Source organism: Cebus imitator, unplaced genomic scaffold (assembly GCF_001604975.1).
Source record: "Cebus imitator isolate Cc_AM_T3 unplaced genomic scaffold, Cebus_imitator-1.0 Scaffold82, whole genome shotgun sequence".
Lineage (NCBI taxonomy): Eukaryota > Metazoa > Chordata > Mammalia > Primates > Cebidae > Cebus > Cebus imitator.
The window spans coordinates 891,028-912,890 of record NW_016107397.1 but is presented as its reverse complement, the minus strand read 5'-3'; the positions used below and the strand labels follow the sequence as shown (position 1 = coordinate 912,890).

The following is a 21,863-nucleotide window of genomic DNA, read 5'->3' as shown; positions in this document are numbered from 1 at the left end:
AATTCTCCTGCCTCAGCCTCCCGAGTAGCTGGGATTACAGGTGTGCACCACCATGCCTGGCTAATTTTTGTATTTTTAGTAGAGACAGGGTTTCACCATGTTGGCCAGGCTAGCCTCAAACTCCTGACCTTGTAATCTGCCCACCTCGGCCTCCCAAAGTGCTGGGATTACAGATGTGAGCCACCATGCCCAGCTGCTTCATGGATTTTGAACAGGGGTTTTAGTTGCAATTAGAAGAGAAATAAAATGGGTGTGCTTACTCCATCCCCTTTGGAACTGGAAACAACATTTGGCATTGAAAATTGTCTCGATAACTTTTCAGGTGTTATTTCTCATTTTAGCAGCAATGCTTTTTGCTTCCATGTGATGAAACCTCCTGACCATTTGCATGTCGATTGTGTCGCGTGGTCCCATCTCGCAGCAGGCAGTAAAAACCCAACCCCATCTCCAGCCCAAGCCACCTTGCTACAGACCCTGCACCTCAGCCCCTGTGCCTTTGTGCTCCTGCCGCGTCTCCATATCTTCCCCCTTTTGTCTGTTTACTGGGGCCCTCCTCTGCATGGTGACCCACCTCAGCCTTTTCACTCTTTCTGGACATGCAGTAGGCAGTAGGATTATTGGGAGGATCAAATAGACAAATGCGTGTTAAGCTCACAGGAGAGCCTGTGGCCCAGAAGAAGCACTGGTTACATGGTGGTGGTGGTTTTATAGCTCTCAGTTTTGGCCTAGCCGCAACCTCAGGTAAAAAATAACCCAAACTCCCGCCAAAGGACAAGTGTCAGATTCCTCTTCACTTCTGTTTATGAATGAAATTTCTTTTTTTTTTCTTAAGAGACAGGGTTGCACTCTGTCACCCAGGCTGGAGTGCAGTGGAGCGATCATAGCTCACTGCAGCGTTGACTTCCTGGGTTCCAGGGATCCTCCTGTCCCAGCCTCCCAAGTAGCTGGGACTACAGGTGCACACCACTACGCCCAGCTAGTTGTTGATGTTGTTTTAGCACAGATGAGGTATTTGTTATGTTGCCCAGGCTAGTTTTAAACTCTTGGACTCAATCAGTCCTCCCACTTTGGCCTCCCAAAGTGCTGGGGGTATTGGCATTAGCCACTGTGCCTGGCCTGGATGAAGATTTATTTATTTACTTACTTACTTGAGACAGTCTTGCTCTGTCACTCAGGCTGGAGTGCAATGGCACAATCTTGGCTCACTGTAACCTCCGCCTCTGGGGTTCAAGCGATTCTCCTGCCTCAGCCTCCCCAATAGCTGGGATTACGGGTGCCCACCACTACACCTGGCCAGTTTTTTGTATTATTATTTTTGTTTTTTTTAGTAGAGATGAGGTTTCACCATGTTGCTCAGGCTGGTCTCAAACTCCTGACCTCAGGTGATCTATCCTCTTCGGCCTCCCAGAGTGCTGGGATTATAGCATGAGCCACCACACCCGGCCTGGATGAAGTTTTTCCTCATGCAGTACTCTGCACACACTTAGTGAGTGCTCGCCATGTACCGTAGCCTGTGTTAAGGATCAAAAGATAGGCAAGATACAGCCCATGTCTTCAAAGAACCCCCAGGCTAGTGTGGGGAGAAATACATATGCCACACAGTGCAATCAACTGATAGGAATGTAATGAAAATAGACACAGTAGAGTGGGGACTCCAAAGGGAGAGTGGCCATATGTTGGGGGCTGAGGACAGCTTCCCAGAGGTGGTGACAGTTGGGCTAAATCTTAAAAAATAAGTGGGTTTTCCCAAGGTGAGTCAAGGCATTTCATGCAGAAGCAGAATGAGCAAAACTTGAGAGACATAGGCCAGCACGGTGGGTAATTCAGTGTCAGCATCATCAGTGGTACATGCCTGCAGCTGTGTTGAACTTGTGTCTGGAGAAGCACATGACCTGGACTCTCCCTGATTTACAAGGCTCTTCATCATCAGGTCCCCACTTAATTCTCTAATTTCATCTCTTGTCATCTATAATTTAGTCTGATATCACGCATTAATTATATACACAGCACGCTGATACACAGCATTTATTTGAAAGACAGACCTCTTGGATGTGACTCTGGAGACAAGACCAGTAGCTCAAGACACATTCAATCCAAGGTATAAAATGGGGGAAAATGAGCTCCATCACTGTCTGAATTGAGGATGAGGCAGAAGAGCAGAGAGCAGTAGACACCCAGGTGACAGCAGCTTCACTGTTTGCTTGTAGACTTGTGGGATGTCCCTACCTCCACGGCATCGGGACATGCTGAGTGCAGTCTCTTTTTACCCATAGCTGCCTCTGGCATCTGCAGAGAATAGTCAGGGGCAGATGGAGCCATGGATTAGTTCTTTTCTCCAGTCTTCCTTTATCTGGATAAGATTGGGCAGTTTGAATTTTATTTCTATACTGGGGCCAGGGAGCAGGACAGATCTAGACCATGCAGCTTTTCCCCACTGTCACCAGTTGGGGATCAGGGACTGGCTGCCATTGTCCCCTCTAGCCTCTGTGTTCCTGGGACACCGCCGACTGGAGGCTGCTCCTCTTCTGAGGGGTCTGGCGCAGAAGACATGACCCAGAGCACATGGCACCTTCCCTCTCCTCCTGAGCCAGTCTCTTGCCGTCTGTGTTATCATCACACTGAAACAAACCCTTCAACTCACCGGCCTCTCTCTGGACTCCACCCTCGATTCCTCTCCCTGAAACTCTTCCTCTGCCTCCTTTTAGCCCTCACCTCCTCAGCCGAAGATCTCACTTCCTCCCAGAGGCCTTTGTTGACTGACCCCTCAGCTAGGCTAAATCCCCATCCTGTGTTACCATGACAGCCTGTGGCAGATGCTGTTTTCTGCAGGTAGCCACAGCCTAGCTCCTACACGCTCCTCTCGTAACATGACCTTGTCACTTCTTCCATCACATGGTCAGGGTTATTCTCTTTTCCTTGAGCCTATGCAAATCTTTGTGGTTGCCCTGACCAATAAATAAAGTAAGACGGACGCGACGCTATGAGATTGCCAGACTGTGCTGTAAAAATGCCTTGCCCTTCTGCCGTGTTCTTTCGGAATGCTCACTCTTAGAACTGAGCTGCTGGACTGTAATGAAGCCCAGGCCAGCCCAGTTGGGGAGACTGCACAGACAGGCCACGTGTACAGGTTCAGCCCACAGGTCAGTTGAAGTCCTGGCTGACAACCAGTATCCCCTCCTGGTTTTGTGAATGAAGAGGCCTCTAAATGATTCCAGCCCCCTCCCATTGATCACACTTAGCTTCCACATCTTCCTAGCTGAGGCCCCACATGTCATGGACCAGAGACAGGCCAGGCTTGTTGGAATCACACAATCCCTAATGATAACGATTGTCTTATACCACTATGTTTTGAATTGGTTTCTTGTGCAATTAGTAACTGAAACAGACTTTACTTCTTTATACTCATTAGGGAATGAGACTGTGTCTTTTTTTTTTTTTTTTTTTTTTTTTTTTTTTTTTTTTTTTTTTTTTTTTTTTTTTTTTTTTTTTTTTTTTTTTTTNTTTGTAAACAGTTTAACTCTTTTTGCCCAGGCTGGAGTGCAATGGCGTGATCTCAGCTTACCGCAACCTCTGCCTCCTGGTTTCAAGCAATTCTCCTGACTCAGCCTCCTGAGTAGCTGGGATTACAGGCATGCACCACCACATCCAGCTAATTTTGTATTTTTAGTAGAGATGAGGTTTCTCCATGTTGGTAACGCTGGTCTCGAACTCCTGACCTCAGGTGATCCACCCACCTCAGCCTCCCAAAGTGCTGGGATTACAGGTGTGAGCCATTACACCCAGCCTGTGTCTTTTTTTGTTTTTGTTTTTGTTTTTTTAACTTTTTGTAGCGATAAAGTCTTACTGTAGTGCTGAGGATGGTCTTGAACTCCTGGCCTCAAGCGATCCACCCACCTCAGCCTCCCAAAGTGCTGGGAGCACAGGCATGAGCCACTGTGCCTGGCCTGTCACTGTCTTTAGTATTTCTTGCTGTTTCCTGTGTTACACAAAGTAGGTAGTGGTAGTAGATGCACCATCAACAGTGAGTTTATGAATAGAGGTGGGTGTGTCACCTTTTCCTGTGGGTATCACACAGTTGGTATCTGTGCATCTGCAGGCACACACCTGTTTCTGCTTCCAGACTTGTTTCCGGCCTGCAATTCTGTGCTTCCCAGTTTGATCCGTTCCTCTCCAGGAATCTCCTCTCCCTCCCCACCCTGACTGACCTATTGGTGAGTTAGACTGTTGGGGTTCCAACCATTACTGTGCCATTACACATGAGCTTTGGCTGCCCTTTGGCAACTGACTGTTTCTGCCACTTTTTTTTTCTTTTTTGAGACGGAGTTTCGCTGTTGTTGCCTAGGCTGGAATGCAGTGGTGCCATCTCCACTCACCGCAACCTCCACCTCCCAGGTTCAAGCGATTCTCCTGCCTCAGCCTCCCGAGTAGCTGGGATTACAGGCGTGTGCCGCCACGCTCGGCTAACTTTGTATTTTTAGTGGAGACGGGGTTTCTCCATGTGCCACATTTTTTACTTAAAAGGTAGTACCTGTATTGTTTATTCCACCTCTGCAGGGAAGAGGGTGAAGAAATGAGAGGGGTTTCAGACACAAACTTGACCCATTTAAAAATTTTGTGAGCAATAATCTTGACAGAATCAAAACAAACTCCAGGTAGTTTGGTACTTGGCCCTTCAGGACAGCTCTTTCCTGGCAGTGTTAGACCGTTGGGTTTCCAGCCATTACTGTGCCATTACAGATGAGCTTCGGCTGCCCCCTAGTGGCGGTAGCCCGAGGAACTCCCACCGTGTTACACCCTGCAGCAACCTGATCTAAGAAACAAAGATCATTCTAGCATTGGGACCAGCTCTGCATCATGAGTCTATCTCACCAGTGCCTACCATATTACCTGGCATCTATTCGGAGCTAATAACTAACTAATATTGATTAACAAACTGGCACTGTTGTTTTTGAGAGGAGTCTCACTCGCCTTGGCTAGAGTACAGTGGCACAATCTCGGCTCCTCCTCCTCTGTCTCCCCAGTTAAAGCGATTCTTCTGCCACATCCTCCCTAGTAGCTGGGATTACAGGCATCCAATACCATACCCAGCTAAATCTTTTGTATTTTTACCAGAGGCAGGGTTTCCCCATGTTGGCCAGGCAGGTCTCGAACTCCTAACCACACGTGATCCACCTGCCTCGGCCTCCCAAAGCACTGGGATTACAGGCATGAGCCACTGTGTCCAGCCTTTTTGTTTGTTTTTTGAGACAAAGTCTCACTCTGTTGCTCAGGCTGGAGTGCAGTGGGGTGATCCAGGCTCACTGCAACCTCTGCCTCCTGGGTTCAAGCGATTCTCCTGCCTTAGCCTCCCTAGTAGCTGGGATTATAGGTGCCCACTAACATGCCAAGCTAATTTTTATATTTTTAGTAGAGTAATTTAGTAATTAATTTTTGTATGTTTAGGCTCGAAGTCCTGACCTGAGTGATCCACCTGCCTCAGCCTCCCAAAGTGCTGGGATTACATGCATGAGCCACTGTGGCTGGCACTTTGCCCACTTTTTGATGGGGTTGTTTTATTCTTATAAATTTAAGTTCCTTGTAGTTTCTGGATCTGAAAAAATCTACAAGATTCTAGATCTGACCTTTGTCAGATGGGCAGATTGCAAAAATTTTCTCCCATTCTGTAGGTTGCCTGTTCACTCTGATGCTAGTTTCTTTTGCTGTGCAGAAGCTCTTTCGTTTAATTAGATCTCATTTGTCAATTTTGACTTTTGTTGCAATTACTTTTGGTGTTTTAGTCACGAAGTCTTTGCCCATGCCTATGTTCTGAATGGTATTGTCTAGGATTTTTATGGTGTTGGATTTTACATTTAAATCTTTAATCCATCTTGAGTTAATTTTTTTATAAGGTGTAAGGAAGGGGTCCAGTTTCAGTTTTCTGCATATGGCTAGCCAGTCTTTCCAACACCATTTATTAAGTAGGGAATCCCTTCCCCATTGCTTGTTTTTGTCAGGTTTGTCAAAGATCAGATGGTCGTAGATGTGTGGTGTTATTTCTGAGGTCTCCATTCTGTTTAATTGGTCTATATATCTGTTTCGGTACCAGTACCATGCTGTTTTGGTTACTGTAGCCTTGTAGTATAGTTTGAAGTCAGGTAGCATGAGGCCTCCAGCTTTGCTGTTTTTGCTTAGGATTGTCTTGGCTATACAGGCTCGTTTTTGGTACAATATGAAATTTAACGTATTTTTTTCTAATTCTGCAAAGAAAGTCAGTGATAGATTGTTGGGAATAGCATTGAATCTGTAAATTACTTTGGGCAGTATAGCCATTTTCACAATATTGATCCTTCCTATCCATGAGCATGAAATGTATTTCCATTTGTTTGTGTCCTCTCCTATTTCCTTAAGCTGTGGTTTGTAGTTCTGCTTGAGAGGTCCTTCACAATTTATGATAGTTTTTAAAAAGTCTTTGTCTGGTAAGTCCAGCGTCTGGGCTTCCTAAAGGAGATTTCCATCTATTTATTTTGTTACGTTGAATACTTTGTTTTGGCATAATTTGTGATTGTCATTGAAACCTGGACATTTGAATATTGTAGTACTGGCATTTAGATGATTCTCATTGTGTTTGCTACGTGTTTGTGAGTGTGTGTGTTTTTAATCAAGGGCTGTAGTAGTACATATGTTTAGTGACTTCCAAACTATCCAATCTTTTTGCAAAGATTTATCATTTTCATGTGTGGTCACTGAAGTCTCTGATTCTTTTAGCTTGTGTTGTAGCTCACATTTTGATAGAGATTTCCTTGAATACTAGGAGCTAAAAATGGAGGAAAACACTCTCCCGGTCTTTGAGGTTTGCCTTTGCTCCACAGCTTTTCTTCAGCACTTAGCTAGGCCTGCACTGAGCCTCCTGATCAGGCCAAGGTGAGAGCTTAGGGTCTTGTCAAGTGTTTCTGAGCATGCATCTTGCTCTGGGCATCTTTATGGCCTTCTAAAGTTCCTCTAACACCTGAGTGCTTGTGACTGCCCTGATTTTTCAGAGGAATTCTCCCCAGTTTTCCTTCTCAGACTTTAGGAAGTCTCTATTCATTTTCTAGGCTACCATAACAAAATGCCACAGGCTGTGTGGCTTCAACAACAGGAAGTTATTTTCTCACAGTTCTGGAGGCCAGAAGTCTAAGATAGGTGCTGGCAGGGCTGACTTATCCAGAGCCTTCTCCCCTTGGCTTGCAGATAGCTGCCTTATTGCTGTGTCCTCGTATGACCTTTTCTCTGCATGTCCCTGGCATTTCTGTTTCTTTGTTTATTTGTTTGTTTGTTTTGAGACGGAGTCTTACTCTGTCTGCAGGCTGGAATGCAGTGGCGAAACCTCGGCTCACTGCAACCTCCGCCTCCTAGGTTCAAGCGATTCTCCTGCCCCAGCCTCCCTAGTAGCTGGCGATACAGGCACCTACCACCACACCCAGCTAATTTTTGTGTTTTTAGTAGGTTTTGCCATGTTGGCCAGGCTGGTCTCAAACTCCTAACCTCAGGTGATCTGCTGGCCTCGGCCTCCCAAAGTGCTGGGATTACAGACATGAGCCACTGAAGCCAGCTGTCCCTGGCATTTCTTCCTGTACTATAAGGATACCAGTCATACTATCTTATGGCCCCACCCTTACAACCTCGTTTAATTGTAATTACTTATTTAAAGGCCCTATCTCCAGGTAGGTCACATGGGTTAAGGGTTCAACATACGCATTTGGGTGAACACAGTCAAGCTCCATAACAGTAGAGTGTTGTAGCAATGCAACAATGGCCACATTAAAAAAACAAACAAAGTGGAGGCCAGGCACAGTGCCTCACGCCTGTAATCCCAACACTGGGAGGCTGAGGCCGGGCAGATCTCTGAGGTCAGCAGTTCGAGACCAGCCTGGCCAACATGGCAGAAACCCATCTGTACTAAAAATACAAAAATTAGCCAGGCGTGGTGGTGCACGCCTGTAGTCCCAGCTTCTTGGGAGGCAGACGCAAAAGAATCGCTTGAACCCTAGAAGTGGGGGTTGCAGTTAGCTAAGATGGCGCCATTTCACTCCAGCCTGGGCAACAGAGCAAGACTCAGTCTCAAAAGAACAAAAAAGAACACTGGAGTGTTGTGTGTCTAGACTGTCAGGTTTTTCGCCAGGCATATGTAGACTGTTTGCCTTGCAGTGTTTTTAGGCAACGCTCACCACTTTCCCAGCCTCAGTGAGTTCCAGCTTCAGCGAATAGACAAGCGTCTACATCATTCCCTCAGACACATAGCCCTCAGCCATGTCATAGCAGATTTACCAAGAATTTGAAAGTGAGGTCCCGTCCCTATGGAATGCCCGGGGGTCCCACCCTGGGAATGCAGGCTTCTGTCTTCAAGACTCCTGTAGAACCAGGTGGTGGCTCACGCCTGCATCCCAGCTACTTGGAAGGCTGAGGTGAGAGAATCACTTGAGCCCAGGCGTTCAAGGGTGCGGTGAGCCGTGATCCTGCCACTGCACTCCAGCCTGGGCAGCAGAGCCAGATCCTGTCTCTTAAAAAACATTGCCACAAAGTTTTCTACCTTTCCTTTTTAAGTTACCTTTTTCTTGATTCAGCATTCATTTGGTTGCTGTAAAGCTTTGGCTGTTTTTCAGAGTTCTGACAAAGCTGTTTCTAACAATTACTGCTTTTTTTTTTTTTTTTTTTTGAGACGGAGTTTTGCTCTTGTTGTCCAGGCTGGAGTGCAATGGCATGATCTCAGCTCATTGCAACCTCTGCATCCCGGGTTCAAGCAATTCTCCTGCCTCACCCTCCCAAGCAGCTGGGATTATAGGCACCCACCACCACGCCTAGCTAATTTTTGTAGTTTTGGTAGAGACGGGGTTTCACCATGTTGGTCAGGCTGCCCTGGAACTCCCAACCTCAGGTGATCCACCTGCCTCAGCCTCCCAAAGTGCTGGGATTGCAGGCATGAGCCACCACACCCAGCCTTTTTTTTTTTTTTTTTTTCTTTTAAATGTTTCTGTTGGGTGATGGGAGCTTGGAGCTGTCTACTCTGCCCTTTTGCTGATATCTCTCCTCAATTAAAGAGATTGAAATAATAGGGGAAAATAGGCAGATATATTTACACACGTAGTTACCATTTTCAATGGCTGTCATTCCTTTGTGTAGATCCAGATTTCCATCTGATATTTTTCTTCTGCCTGAAGGACATCCCTTAACATTTCTTATATAGTGTTTGTTGGTGATGAATTCTTTCAGCTTTTTATTTATTTGTTTGAGACAGAGTCTCGCTCTGTCACCCAGGCTGGAGTATAGTGACACAATTACGGTTCACTGGAGCCTCAACCTCCCAGGCTCAAGTGAACCTCCTGGCTCAGTCTCCTGAGTAATTGAGACTCCAGGCGTGTACCACCATGCTTGGCTAATTTTTGTATTTTTTTTTAGAGACAGGGTCTCACTATGTTGCCCAGGCTGGTCTTGAACTCCTGGGCTCAACCGATGCACCCATCTTAGCCTCTCAAAAAGTCTTCCAGCTTTTATGTGTCTGAAAATATCTTTATGTCACTTTGTTAAAACATATTTTCATCAGGTATATAATTCCAGGTTTGCAGTTTCTTTCCTTCAGCACTTTAAAGATATTGCCCTGCTGCCTTCTCATATGCACTGTTTCTGACAAGAAATTTGATATCATTCTTATCTTTGTTCCTGCGTAAATAGCATGTCCTTTTTTCCCAGCTGCCTTCAGGACTTGATCTGTATCATTGGTTTTGAACAATTTGATTATGTGACTTGTTACAGTTTTCTTTGTATTTCTTGTACTTGACGTTGAGCTTCAGGTCTGTGGGTTTATAGTTTTCATTATGTTTGGAAAATTTGGGGCCGTTATTTCTTCTAATGTTTTTCCGTGTCCCAACTTTGTAAACGTATGGGATATAGTTAAAATTAATGTTAATGTCTTTCTCTGCTTATTTTAATATGTGTCAGTTTTGGGTTTGTTTGGATCAAAATAAGGATTGAGTGGTGGTTCGTATTATGGGCTGCGTTTTCTTGCTTATTTATATGCCTAGTAATAGGATGCCAGACACTGTAAATTTTACCTTGTTGAGTAATGGTCATTTTTTTATTCCTATATATATTTCTTTAGCTTTGTTTTGGGATGTATTTAAGACCATTGGAAAGTTGGATCCTTTCAGGTCTTGTTTTTATGATTCATTTCGTAGGTTCAGAGCAATGCTCAATCCAAGACTGATTCTTTCCCATTCCTGGGGTGCTTGAGTACTCTGCACAGAGCCCTAGAAATTGTGAGTTTTTCCAGTTTGACTTGTGGTGACCCCCATCTCTACAAAAAAACAAAGAGGCTGGGCACGGTGGCTCACGCCTGTAATCCCAGTCCTTTGAGAGGCCAAGGTGGGCAGATCACTTGAGGTCAGGAGTTTGAAACCAGCCTGGCCAACATGGTGAAACCCAGTTTCTATTAAAAATACAAAAATTAGCTGGACATGGTGGCACGGGCCTGTAATCCTGGCAAATCCAGGAGAATCGCTGGAACCTGGAAGGCAGAGGTTGCAGTGAGCCGGGATTGTCCCACTGCCCTCCAGCCTGGGCAACAGAGTGAGACTCCGTTTCAAAAAGAAAGAAAGAAACTTGAATTTTCTTCTAGCCTACCTTGTTTCTGATGAGAATTAGCAGTTGTCTTTTTGTTTGTGATTTGCCCATCTTCATGGATCTTTGGGTCATTATTTTTCTTCACATTTGAGAAATGTGAACATTACTTTAAAAATATTTATTTCTGCGTCAGTCTTAGTCTCTGCTCCTATGGAAGTCCAATGACACATATTACCAGCAGACTGATATTGCCTCATAGATTCCAGGGGGCTCTGTTCATTATAATTTCTACTTAACTTGTCTTCAAGTCACTGACTTTATTCTACTGTCTCTAATGTGCTGTTAAGCCTATCTCGTTAATTTTTTTATTTCAGTTTTTTTTTTAGCTTTAGCATTTTTATGTTTATTCCTTATAACTCCCATGTCTCTGCAGAGATTCCTGGTCTACTCACTTGTTAAAACCATGTTTTCCTTTCATTTTTTTGGATATATATACAAAGCCTCTTTAATGTCTTGGCTGGCAATGTGTGAGTCACCTTGAGTTCCTTTACATGCATACTGCATTTTTTCTTGACCAGGGATCCCATTTTATTGCTTCTCTATATGTCTAAAGGATTTTTAAAATGTGATATTGGACACTGTGAACAATCCCCTGGATTCTGTTATCTTTCCCTGAAGTATATGGAGTCTTGTGCTAGCAGCAATGTCATTACTGGCCAGGGACCTTAACACTTGTTGAGGCTTGATTTGATGCCTCATTTTTACAGTTTGATGGACAGCCTAAAGCGTTTCCCAAGCCCTTCTAACTTACTGAGACTCAGCCTCCAAGCTCTTTCCGTCGTCATGGTTTGAATTTAGATTTTGTTAGGACAAACCTAGAGTAGGTCTAACACTAGGCCATGGTCCTTACCGCAAGTCATAACCTTTCTGCTGTCCCAGCTGGATGCCAAGGACGCTAGAGACCTCCTTGTTTTACATCCAAGTGTTTACAAGATCTCCGCTTTGGCAGGGCCAGAACTCCCCTGGCAATGCTGTCATCCCAGGACAGCTCTAACCCCAGCGTTTCTGTTCTGATCTTCACACTTTAGTACCTGCTTTCCGGTAATCAGGTGGTCTCACTCGGTGTATCCACAGCTCAGCTGTATGTATTAGTCAGGAGGCGGGAGGGAGGAGAGGAGATGATTGTAAGGAATTGGCTCACATGATTATGGAGTCTGAGAAGTCCCAAGATCCACAACTGGTAAGGTGGAGACGGGGGAGAGCCAGTGGCATAGCTCCAGTCTGAGCCCAAAGGCCTTAGAAGCGGGAGAGTGTGTGGTGTGAATTCCAGTCCAAGTGCAAATGTGAAAGAAGAAGACCAGTGTCCCAGCTGGAGGACATTCAGGCAGAAAGTGAATTCTTCATCAGCCTTTTTGTTCTATTCAGGCTTTAAATGGATGGGATGAGGCCCACTCACCTTTTACTCAGTCATTGATTCAAATCTAGAATACCTCATCCAGGCAGGCGCCATGGCTCACACATGTAATCCCAGCACTTTGGGAGGCCGAGGCAGGCAGATCCCTTGAGGTGAGGAGTTTGAGACCAGCCTGGCCAACAAGGTGAAACCCTGTTTCTACTAAAAATACAAAAAAGTAGCCAGGTGTGGTCACAGGTGCTTGTAATCCCAACTACTCAGGAGGCTGAGGCAGGAGAATCGTTTGAACCTGGGAGGTGGAGTTTGCAGTCAGCCGAGATCGTGCCACTGCACTCCAATGTGGGCAACAAGAGTGACACTCCATCTCAAAAAATAAAAATAATTTTAAAAAGCGACACCCCATCTCAAAAAAATAAAAATAATTAAAAAACCACAAGCCAGAATACCTCATCCAGAAATGCCTTTATAGACATACCCAGAAATAGATGCTTATTAACCAAAGTATCTGTACACCCCATGGTCCCTTCAAGTTGCCACATGAAATTAAAGTCACTCCAGCCTTCAGCCATGGGTGTGTGTTACACATAGATTTCTAGAACTCCCTCTTTGCATAGTGCCCTCCTTTTTCCTTCTGCCCCATTTCAGCTCTCATCCTGATCTCTGCCTCCTCAGTCCAGTGGGATCCCCCTACTCTGCTCAGACTCCAGCTCTCTGTACTGCAGTAGGGAAATTATGTGACTTTGGGGCACATCTCACAAGTTTCCTTTCTCTTAGGGATCAGTCTTTTGCTTCCTGTTGTCCTCTGCCTGAAAGTAGTTGCCACGTTGTACTGTTTTATATATTCACAGCAGTATGAGCTGAACCGAAGTCTGGATCAGCAGACTACCAGATTTTGTTTTGTTTTGTTTTACCAGCAATACATTTTGTCCGTGTCTACAGTTGTTTATGATGGGAGCACTAAGTTATAGCTGGAAGGATTAATTTTCAGCTGCTTTATCGTATTTTATTATATGAATTATACCAGTTTGCCCATCCTCGTGTTGATAGACATTGCCCATGAAGTGTGTTTAAATTGTCTTTGGTAGAATTTGATACAAATAATGCTTTAGTGACTTTCTTAGTACCCAGAATGGGATTGCAGGTTTATAGGATACATACTTCTTCACTCTGACTTTTTACTAGATGGTGCCAAATTGCTTTCCATATTGTGCTGTTTCATGTGCTCACAACATCATGAGATCTGTGTGTTCCACATCCATGCCAAGACTTGATCTTGCTAATTAATTTTTCTATTATGTAAATGAATACAAAATCTTGTTACTTTAGTCTTGTCCTAGATCACTAGTGAGTTTAAACGTATATATGGGTGTACATATATGCACATATGTGTATATCATTAGGTATTTGTGTTTCCCATTCAAAAAGTTGCTTTTTATATCAATTGTCCTTTTTAAAAATTGGGTCTTTTTTTGTTATTCTTGGGAGTTCTTTACAAATTCTACTTACTAATCCTCTTTTGGTTATATGTATTAGAGTTGTTTTTCCAAGTCTTGGCTTGTCTTTCAGATGCATGTCTTGTCTTTTCCCATATAGAAGTGTTAACATTTTGAGTGTGTAACGGAGTCTCACTCTGTTGCCCAGGCTGGAGTGCAGTCGTGCCATCTCAGCTCATGGCAACCTCTGCCTCATGGGTTCAAGCGATTTTCTAGCCTCAGCCTCCTGAGTAGTTGGTACTACAGGCACGTGCCACCACACAAGGCTAAATTTTGTCTTTTTTGTTAAGTGGAGACTGGGTTTTACCGTGTTGCCTAGGTTGGTCTGAAACTCCTGAGCTCAAAGCGATCTGCCCACCTTGGCCTTCAAATGTGTTGGATTTTGTGTGAGCCACTATCCCCGGCGCAGAAGTGCTAACTTTTTAATGTAGTCATATTTATCTATATTTTCCTAAATGATTTGTGTTTTTTGTGTGTTCATCTCTTTGACCTCTAAACAGAGGAGTGCCCCGAGGGCTCAGGCTATGGACCTTTCTATTTACATTAATTCTCGATAATCTTGCTTAGTTTCACCACATCTGTACCCTCCACCTAACTGCAGCCTCCTGTGTACCTCCTCCACCTAACTCCAGCCATATACAATAATTTAAAGAATCCCTGCGGACCTAGATATTATGTTTCTTCTTCCCCTATTACCCAAGTTTCATGATTAGTTTTTGCAGTCACTGCTTCCATTTCTTCACCTTCCGGTTACTGTTCAACACAGGGGAGCACTATTCTGATACTGAGATTTTTTTTCTTAAGCAACACAGCCCACCCCCCACCCTCACCCTTTTTTTTTTTTTTTTTTTTTTTTTTCAAATTAAGTCTTATGTGAAATCACAGTATATTAAATAGAAGCAGAATTGCTTTGGGACTGGCTTGGGGAGGATTTGGAACCCAAACTGCACTTTCTTCCCATCTTTCTGAGTTGCCCCAGAGGTAGCTATACTTTTGCAACTTTTTTATCCCAACACCCTAATCTCCAGCGATACTGAACAATTCCATCTCTGAGCTTCTGCACAGTGCTCCTTCATCTGCCTTGAACCTACTCCCAGACCTCTTAGGTCCAGGAGCACTTCCCTGCCTACCTTGCCCTTTATCATTCGTTCTTTTCTTTCTTTTTTCTTTTGATACTGAGTGCAGTGGTGGGATCTCGACTCACTGCAACCTGCACCTCCTAGGCTCAAGCAATTCTCCTGTCTGAGTCTCTCGAATAGCTGGGACTACAGGCACGCGTCACCGGGCCCGGCTAATTTTTGTATTTTTTGTAGAGACGGGATTTCACCATATTGGTCAGACTGGTCTGGAACTCCTGACCTCTGGTGATCCACCCGCCTCGGCCTCCCAAAGTGCTGGAATTACAGGCTTGAGCCACCACCGCACCGAGCCTCCTCTTTTTGTTCCCGTTTTCACACTGATAACATTGAATTGCAATCTTTTACTTACACATCTTCCTTACTAAACAGAGCTTCTAAAGATCAGAGATCCTATATTTTTCCCCGTAATCTCTTTAATGTAGATAAACAATGGAATGAATAAATCAATCAGTGAATGAATGGCTGAGGAAACTGAGCTACGCCAAAGTGTATTGTCAGACTACCAGATTTTTTTTAACAGCTTTATTAAGATATAATTCACATACCATACAATTCATAGGGTGGTGCAACCGCCACCACAATCTAATTTTAAACTATGTTTATGCTGCTAAGAGAAAGCCTATAGCTAGGAGCAGTCACTTTCTATTCCCCACCCCCAAATGCACCCCCCAGCTTTTAAAAGGGTCTCGGGCCCTTTAAATTTGGACGCGATCCTTCCACTGGATCGCCTCCGGATGGGTGTCACGCTGGCCGCGCAGGAAACCTCAGGAGTCAGAAACAGGTGTTGAAAGCGGGCGGTATTTTCCAAACCAGGTGCGTCTCGGGTGCTACGGGACGGTAGCGTCTCCCCGAGTCGCGCGCGCATGACGTAGCGGGTGCGCGATGACGCGACGCGCGGCGCGGTGCACGCTGGGATATTTAAGTCTCCTCCGCGGCGCGGAGCCGCGATGTCTCCGGCGGCTGCGGCGGCTGGAGCAGGCGAGCGGCGGCGACCGATAGCGAGTGTCAGGGACGGCCGGGGCCGGGCCTGCGGCGGGCCGGCCGGGGCGGCGCTCCTCGGCCTGTCGCTGGTCGGCCTCGTGCTGTACCTAGTGCCGGCTGCGGCTGCGCTGGCCTGGCTGGCCGTGGGGGCTACCGCGGCCTGGTGGGGACTGAGCCGCGATCCCCGAGGTTCGCGCCCCTTGTCCTCCTTCGTTCGGAACGCACGACATCGGCGAACATTGTTCGCTTCGCCTCCGGCCAAGTCGACAGCCAACGGAAATCTCCTAGAGCCGCGGACCCTGCTCGAAGGACCCGACCCTGCCGAATTGCTACTCATGGGCAGTTACCTGGGCAAGCCCGGGCCGCCGCAGCCCGCCCCCGCTCCGGAGGGCCAGGACCTGCTGCAGAGGCCTGGCCGCCACCCACCCGCCCGCTCTGCGCCGCGCTCCCCGCCGACCCATCGCGTTCACCACGTTTACCCCTCTCTCCCCACTCCTCTTCTCCGACCCTCCAGGAGGCCTTACCAACGGTAAGATACGCTGATCTTGCCAGATCATCCTCTGGCTCGACTGGCTTGAAATCGAGGACTTGACTTTTAAATCCGATTTGCTTTTTCATCAAGTCCGAAGGGGATTATGTGTGGTTTTGCCCTCCTTAACAGCACCTTGGTGTGTGCCAGCCGTCTATTGCCCCTTCTAACTCTTGGGATCAGATGTTGTTGCCAAAACAATTCTCTTCTTTCCAGTTGTAAAAACTCCCCGAATTTTAGTGCAGTCTAAATTTAGCCTAGATTGAGATTTTCCCTCTCAAATTGTTGAAGTCCTTCGTTGAGACAGCTGTGAAGCAGCTGTCACTCTCTGCCCTTAGATGGAATAAAGGAAAGTTGCCATAAAAACGCCGTGTTCTGTGTTGCTTAGGAAGAGACTTCAGTTCTTTGGAAAATGTCTGAACTGGTGGGTTCTTAGCCGTTTAAAATTTTAATATTCTTTTATGCTTTGGTTCCATGGTTTGTTTCGCGTTCTCTGCAGGGATTGTGGGACTTTACCAAATCGGTTTTTAGTAACGCCTCGAAGACGCTATCCGATCCATCAGGCCCAATATTCCTGTCTGGGGGTACTTCCCACAGTGTGCTGGAATGGTTATCACAAGAAGGCTGTGCTGTCCCCTCGCAACTCCAGGATGGTGTGTAGCCCAGTGACTGTGAGGATCGCCCCTCCTGACAGAAGGTTTTCGAGGTCTGCGATGTGAGTATTAGTACTGGAAGAATACTCTCCTTTTTCATGTCCACTTTATTCTTCTGCAGTTGTTCCTATGACAATATGACTACAACGCAAAAAAGAAAGGACGAAGCTGCTTATTTGAATGAGAAACACCAAATTCTAGTGAAACCTTTTGTTTTTAACTTTTTGCCTTTGACGAAAAAGTAGGTTTACTTGCTGAGGGCAGCTGCTGTGAGTGTATAAATTATACTTTGACCCGTTGGTTACTTCTGATTTCCCGTTAATGAAGTCTTTGCTATATGGCACGGGAATTAAAATATCTTAAGGCTAGAATCTTGTCTTTCATTATAGACCAGAGCAGATAATCAGCTCAACACTCTCCTCACCGTCAAGTAATGCCCCAGACCCATGTGCAAAGGAGACTGTACTGAGTGCCCTCAAAGAGAAGAAGAAAAGAACAGTGGAGGAAGAAGACCAAATATTCCCTGATGGCCAGGAAAATAAAAGAAGGTAACGGGCTCAGGAGAGCACTAAGCTGGTTTCCCGCATGGACTCCTATGGGATGAGACGTAGATCATTCCCATAAAGATGCAGAGGCCACGTGTGGCGTCCAGTTTGTGAGCCTTCTTCATAGGTCCCATTCTTTGGCTTTCATGGAAGGACCTGATACCAAGGGTTTTAATGCTGTTCATTTCAAGGCACAGGTTAGATCCATGTTACAATTTACCTTTTCCATGAATAGTAGAGATAAGCTGACAGCTATTAGCCATGTTAGCCTCATGGTTTTGATAGAAATGTGTCAAAGTTTATTTTCAAGAAAGAAGGCTCTACGTCTTCCCCTCAGAATTTTGTGGTGTTCAATTATTTGAGTAACCACGAGTTCCAGTGTCTTAATTGTGCTGAAGGAAATGCTTGTGAAAGAAAGGTGAAAACTATAGAGTTTGGTAGATTTATCAGTAATGAGATTAAAACCAATTTCCTGGCCAGATGAGGTGGCTCATACCTGTAATCCCAGCACTTTGGGAAGCTGACGCAGGAGGATTACCTGAGGTCAGGAGTTTGAGACCAGCCTGGCCAACATGGTGAAACCCCGTCTCTACTAAAAATACAAAATTTAGCCAGGCATGGTGCTGCAGGCCTGTAGTCCCAGCTACTGGGGAGGCTGAGGCAGGAGAATTGCTTGAACCCGGGAGGCAGAGGTTGCAGTGAGCCTAGACTCTGCCACTGCACTCTAGCCTGGGTGACAGAGTGAGACTCTGTCTCAAAAAAAAAAAAAAAACTATTTTATTACGTGGTTTATCGAATAACCTAATGAAAATGGACTAAATAGTTTTCTCAGTATAGAAAGAAAGGAAGTTGAAGTGGCTAAGAATTTATTGAGCACCCATTGTGTATGAGACCCTACTCTCACAAATGCTGTGGATAGAGCAGTGGACAAGACAAAATACCTGCTTTCATGGGACTCTTCTGAGGGAAGCACCATTTTATAAGGCTGGGTGTGGTGTTGTACACCTCTAATCCTAACACTTTGAGAGACTGAGATGGGAGCATCACTTGAGCCCAGGAGCTCAAGACTAGCCCAGACATCATAGTGAGACCTCGCCTCTACAAAAAATTAAGGAATTAGCCAGGTGTGGTGGTGCATACCTGTAGTCCCAGGTACTCAGAAGGCTGAGGCAGGAGAATCACTTGAATCCGGGAGGCAGAGATTGCAGTGAGCAAAGATCATGCCACTGCACTCTAGCCTGGGCAACAAGAGTGAATCTCCATCTGAAAAAAAAAAAAAATTTACCTTTCAGAAGCTTAGGGATTTTAAAAAACGCTTTTCTGGTCTAGCATGAATCTGTGCTCCATAGAGTTAGTATAATGTCCCAGAAATGTGAGAATACACTTTAAAGGGACAAAAAAGTCATGTCATTTCATTGAGAACTTTTTGATTTGTTACAGGCGCCATGATAGCAGTGGCAGTGGACATTCAGCATTTGAGCCCCTGGTGGCCAATGGAGTTCCCGCTTCTTTTGTGCCTAAGTAAGTGCGAGTCCTTATAGATGAAATACCAGCTGTTTGGAAAAGGGACATTGTCAGAGCTGTTGCCCTATAGATTTTCCTCTTTGTTTTTTTGTATTCCTTAATTCAAGTTCACATCTTTGAAATTAGAGAGAAACATTTTGAGTAACTTGCTGCAATTAACTGCTTTCTGTCTAATTGCTTTTAATATTCTTGTATTCATATGGATGAATGGCTCACGCCTGTAATCCCAGCACTTTGGAAGGCTGAGGCGGACAAATAGCCTGATGTCAGGAGTTTGAGACCAGCCTGGCCAGCATGATGAAACCCCATCTCTACTAAAAATACAAAATTAGCCCAGTGTGGTGGTGGGTGCCTGTAATCCCAGCTAGTCAGGAGGCCGAGGCAGGAGAATCAGTTGAACCTGGGAGGTGCAGGTTGCGGTGAGACAATATCGCACCATTGTGCTCCAGCCTGGGTGACAAGAGCAAGACTTTGTCTCAAAACAAAACAAAAATGGATGAAATATGAAATGTGCTGATGAGAGTAAGAGGTTTTATAAATATATTTAATAACTAAGCACGTAAACAGAAGGATTGCAAAGTTTGTGCAGTGGATAAAACAGTATGAACGTTAAATGTTAAATTTCTACATGTCAGTGTAAAAATAAATTGGAGGAAGAATTGGATGGAAAGGAAAGTGGCTCAGAAGTATGTGTGAAAAGACTTCGGATCACTCAGATACGTCCTCTGAGTCAGCAGTGTGATGTGACTCTCAGGAAGGCTGTTGTGCTCCTGGTCTGGGCTGTTAGAAGCAAGACTAGAATGAGGCAGGTAGACGGTGTTTCTGCCAGAAGACAGTGAGTAGTTCTGCCCACTGTCTGTGGAGTGCTGTGGTCAGTTCAGTGTACTGCACAGCAAGGGAGGATGTACACAAATGGAAATCCATTCCCAGTGAAACAACAAAGATATTAAGGAGATTTGCAAGAGCCCAAAGTGGGGGGTGGTGGTGGATGACGGGGTTTTGGAAGTATGGAAGTATGAGCCCAGAGAAGAAAAATCTCAGGGGGGATAAGGAAATAAGTGAGGGCAGGATAATGGTCCCCAAAAAACCAAAGGACTGTTCCCTTGAAAGAAGTGAAATAGGGCCGGACATGGTGGCTCACGCCTGTAATCCCAGCACTTTGGGAGGCCGAGGCAGGTGGATCATGAGGTCAGGAGTTCAAGATCAGCCTGGTCATTATAGTGAAACCCTGTCTCTACTAAAAATACAAAAATTAGCCGGACGTGGTGGCACATGCCTGTAATCCCAGCTTCTCAGGAGGCTGAGGCAGGAGAATCACTTGAACCCAGGAGGCAGAGGCAGCAGTGAGTGGAGACCACCATTGCACTCTAGCCTGGGTGACAGTGCGACTCTGTCGCAAAAAAAAAAAAAAAGAAGTGAAATAACTTGCTCTGTTTAGCTTCACATAGGATCCATGGGTGAAAGTTAGAGGAAAAACATTTTAATCCGATGTATTATTGTTCATGGTTGGCCTGGGTCACTCTAGGAGAGAGTTGTCTACATTGTAACAGAGGTTGGATGACTGTCCTGCAGGAAAGATGCATAGGAGATTTCTGTTTCAGTTGGAGGTGTGCAAAAATGATGAGTTCCTCTTAACTGATTTTTTTAACAGCTTTATTGAGGTATAATTGACATACAATGAACAGTACTTGTTTAAAGCATATGTTACATTTTGACGTGTATATACCTGTGAAACCATCCTACCATCAAGATAATGAACATTCATCACCTCCAAAAGTTCCCACATGCCTGTAATCCCTCCCTTTAGTTCTACCCCTGTGCCCAGGCATCCACTGATCTGCCTTCTGTCACTTGTAGATAGGTATGCATTTTCCAGAATATTCTTTAAATGGAATCATACATTTAAGTTTTAAATATTTGGCTTTTCTTACTGACTTTGTCAGATAGATTTGGCCAGATTGTTAGCACTAAAAGTTAAAAGCATTATTCTCTTCCCTTCATGTTTATTAAGAAAGATCTCATGACCGTGGATGAAACCATAAAAGAATGTTGCCTTTAACGGAGTATCTGGCTTTTTCTCTTTCATTAGGCCTGGGTCTCTGAAGAGAGGCCTCAATTCTCAGAGCTCAGATGACCACTTTAATAAGAGATCCCGAACCTCTTCCATGAGCTCCTTGACAAGCGCTTACACAAGTGGCATCCCCAGCTCCAGCCGCAATGCCATTACCAGTTCCTACAGCTCCACTCGAGGCATCTCACAGGTACAAGTACAGCTCTTGTGATGGGGAAATGAATTTCCAGCATTCATTCATTGATTAGGGCCAGACGTGGTGGCTTAGCCCTGTAATCCCAGCACTTTGAAAGGCCAAAGCAGGAGGATTGCGTGAGCCCAGGAGTTCAAAACCAGCCTGGTCAATATAGTGAGACTTGCCTGTACAAAAGAATTTTTAAAGAAATTTTTTTAAAAAAAGTAATTGATTAGCAAAGATTTACTAATCACCTTCTATCTGTCAGATGTTAGGACTGTCTCTAAGCTAATAGAAGATACAGACCATCGAATGATCAATGCAACAGAGTGGAAAGCCTGGAATATAAACCGGTGCATATGCATGAGCTGATACGAGACAGAGCTGTGATGTAGATTAAGGGTGATTGGGAAGGTACACTGAGTCTAGGTTGTATTTGGTCATAAAAGAGATTTATCATAGGCAATTAGAATTAAGTGCAGGTTTTTAAAACAAGAAGTGGTCATGATTTTTTGGAAAGAGGATTATCACATAGTATAGGGAGCAGAGCAGGCTTTGCTGCTAGACAGACTTAGGTTCAAATCTTGGCTCTGAGGCTGGGTGGGGTGGCCCATGCCTGTAATCCCATCACTTTGGGAGATCAAGCTGGGAGAGCCTCTTGAGCCCAGGAGTTGAAGACTAGGCTGTGCGACAAAGCAAGACTTTGTCTCAAAAAAGAAAAAATGCTTGGCTTTGACATCAAGTAGCCAAAGGTCTTAGGCAGG

At 45.1% G+C, this 21,863-nt stretch overlaps 1 protein-coding gene across 1 annotated transcript in view; it reads left to right on the top strand.

Annotated features, from left to right (window-relative positions):
- Positions 1-15,523: 15,523 nt before the first annotated feature.
- Positions 15,524-21,863, top strand: part of LOC108307911 (nuclear envelope pore membrane protein POM 121C) — a 27,071-nt gene continuing 20,731 nt past the window's right edge. The window contains exons 1-5 of the mRNA XM_017533443.2: positions 15,524-16,131; positions 16,631-16,846; positions 17,174-17,332; positions 18,770-18,850; positions 20,943-21,114. Coding sequence (XP_017388932.1) covers positions 15,569-16,131; positions 16,631-16,846; positions 17,174-17,332; positions 18,770-18,850; positions 20,943-21,114 — 1,191 coding nt within the window. The 5' untranslated portion in view covers positions 15,524-15,568. The remainder of the gene's footprint in view (positions 16,132-16,630; positions 16,847-17,173; positions 17,333-18,769; positions 18,851-20,942; positions 21,115-21,863) is intronic.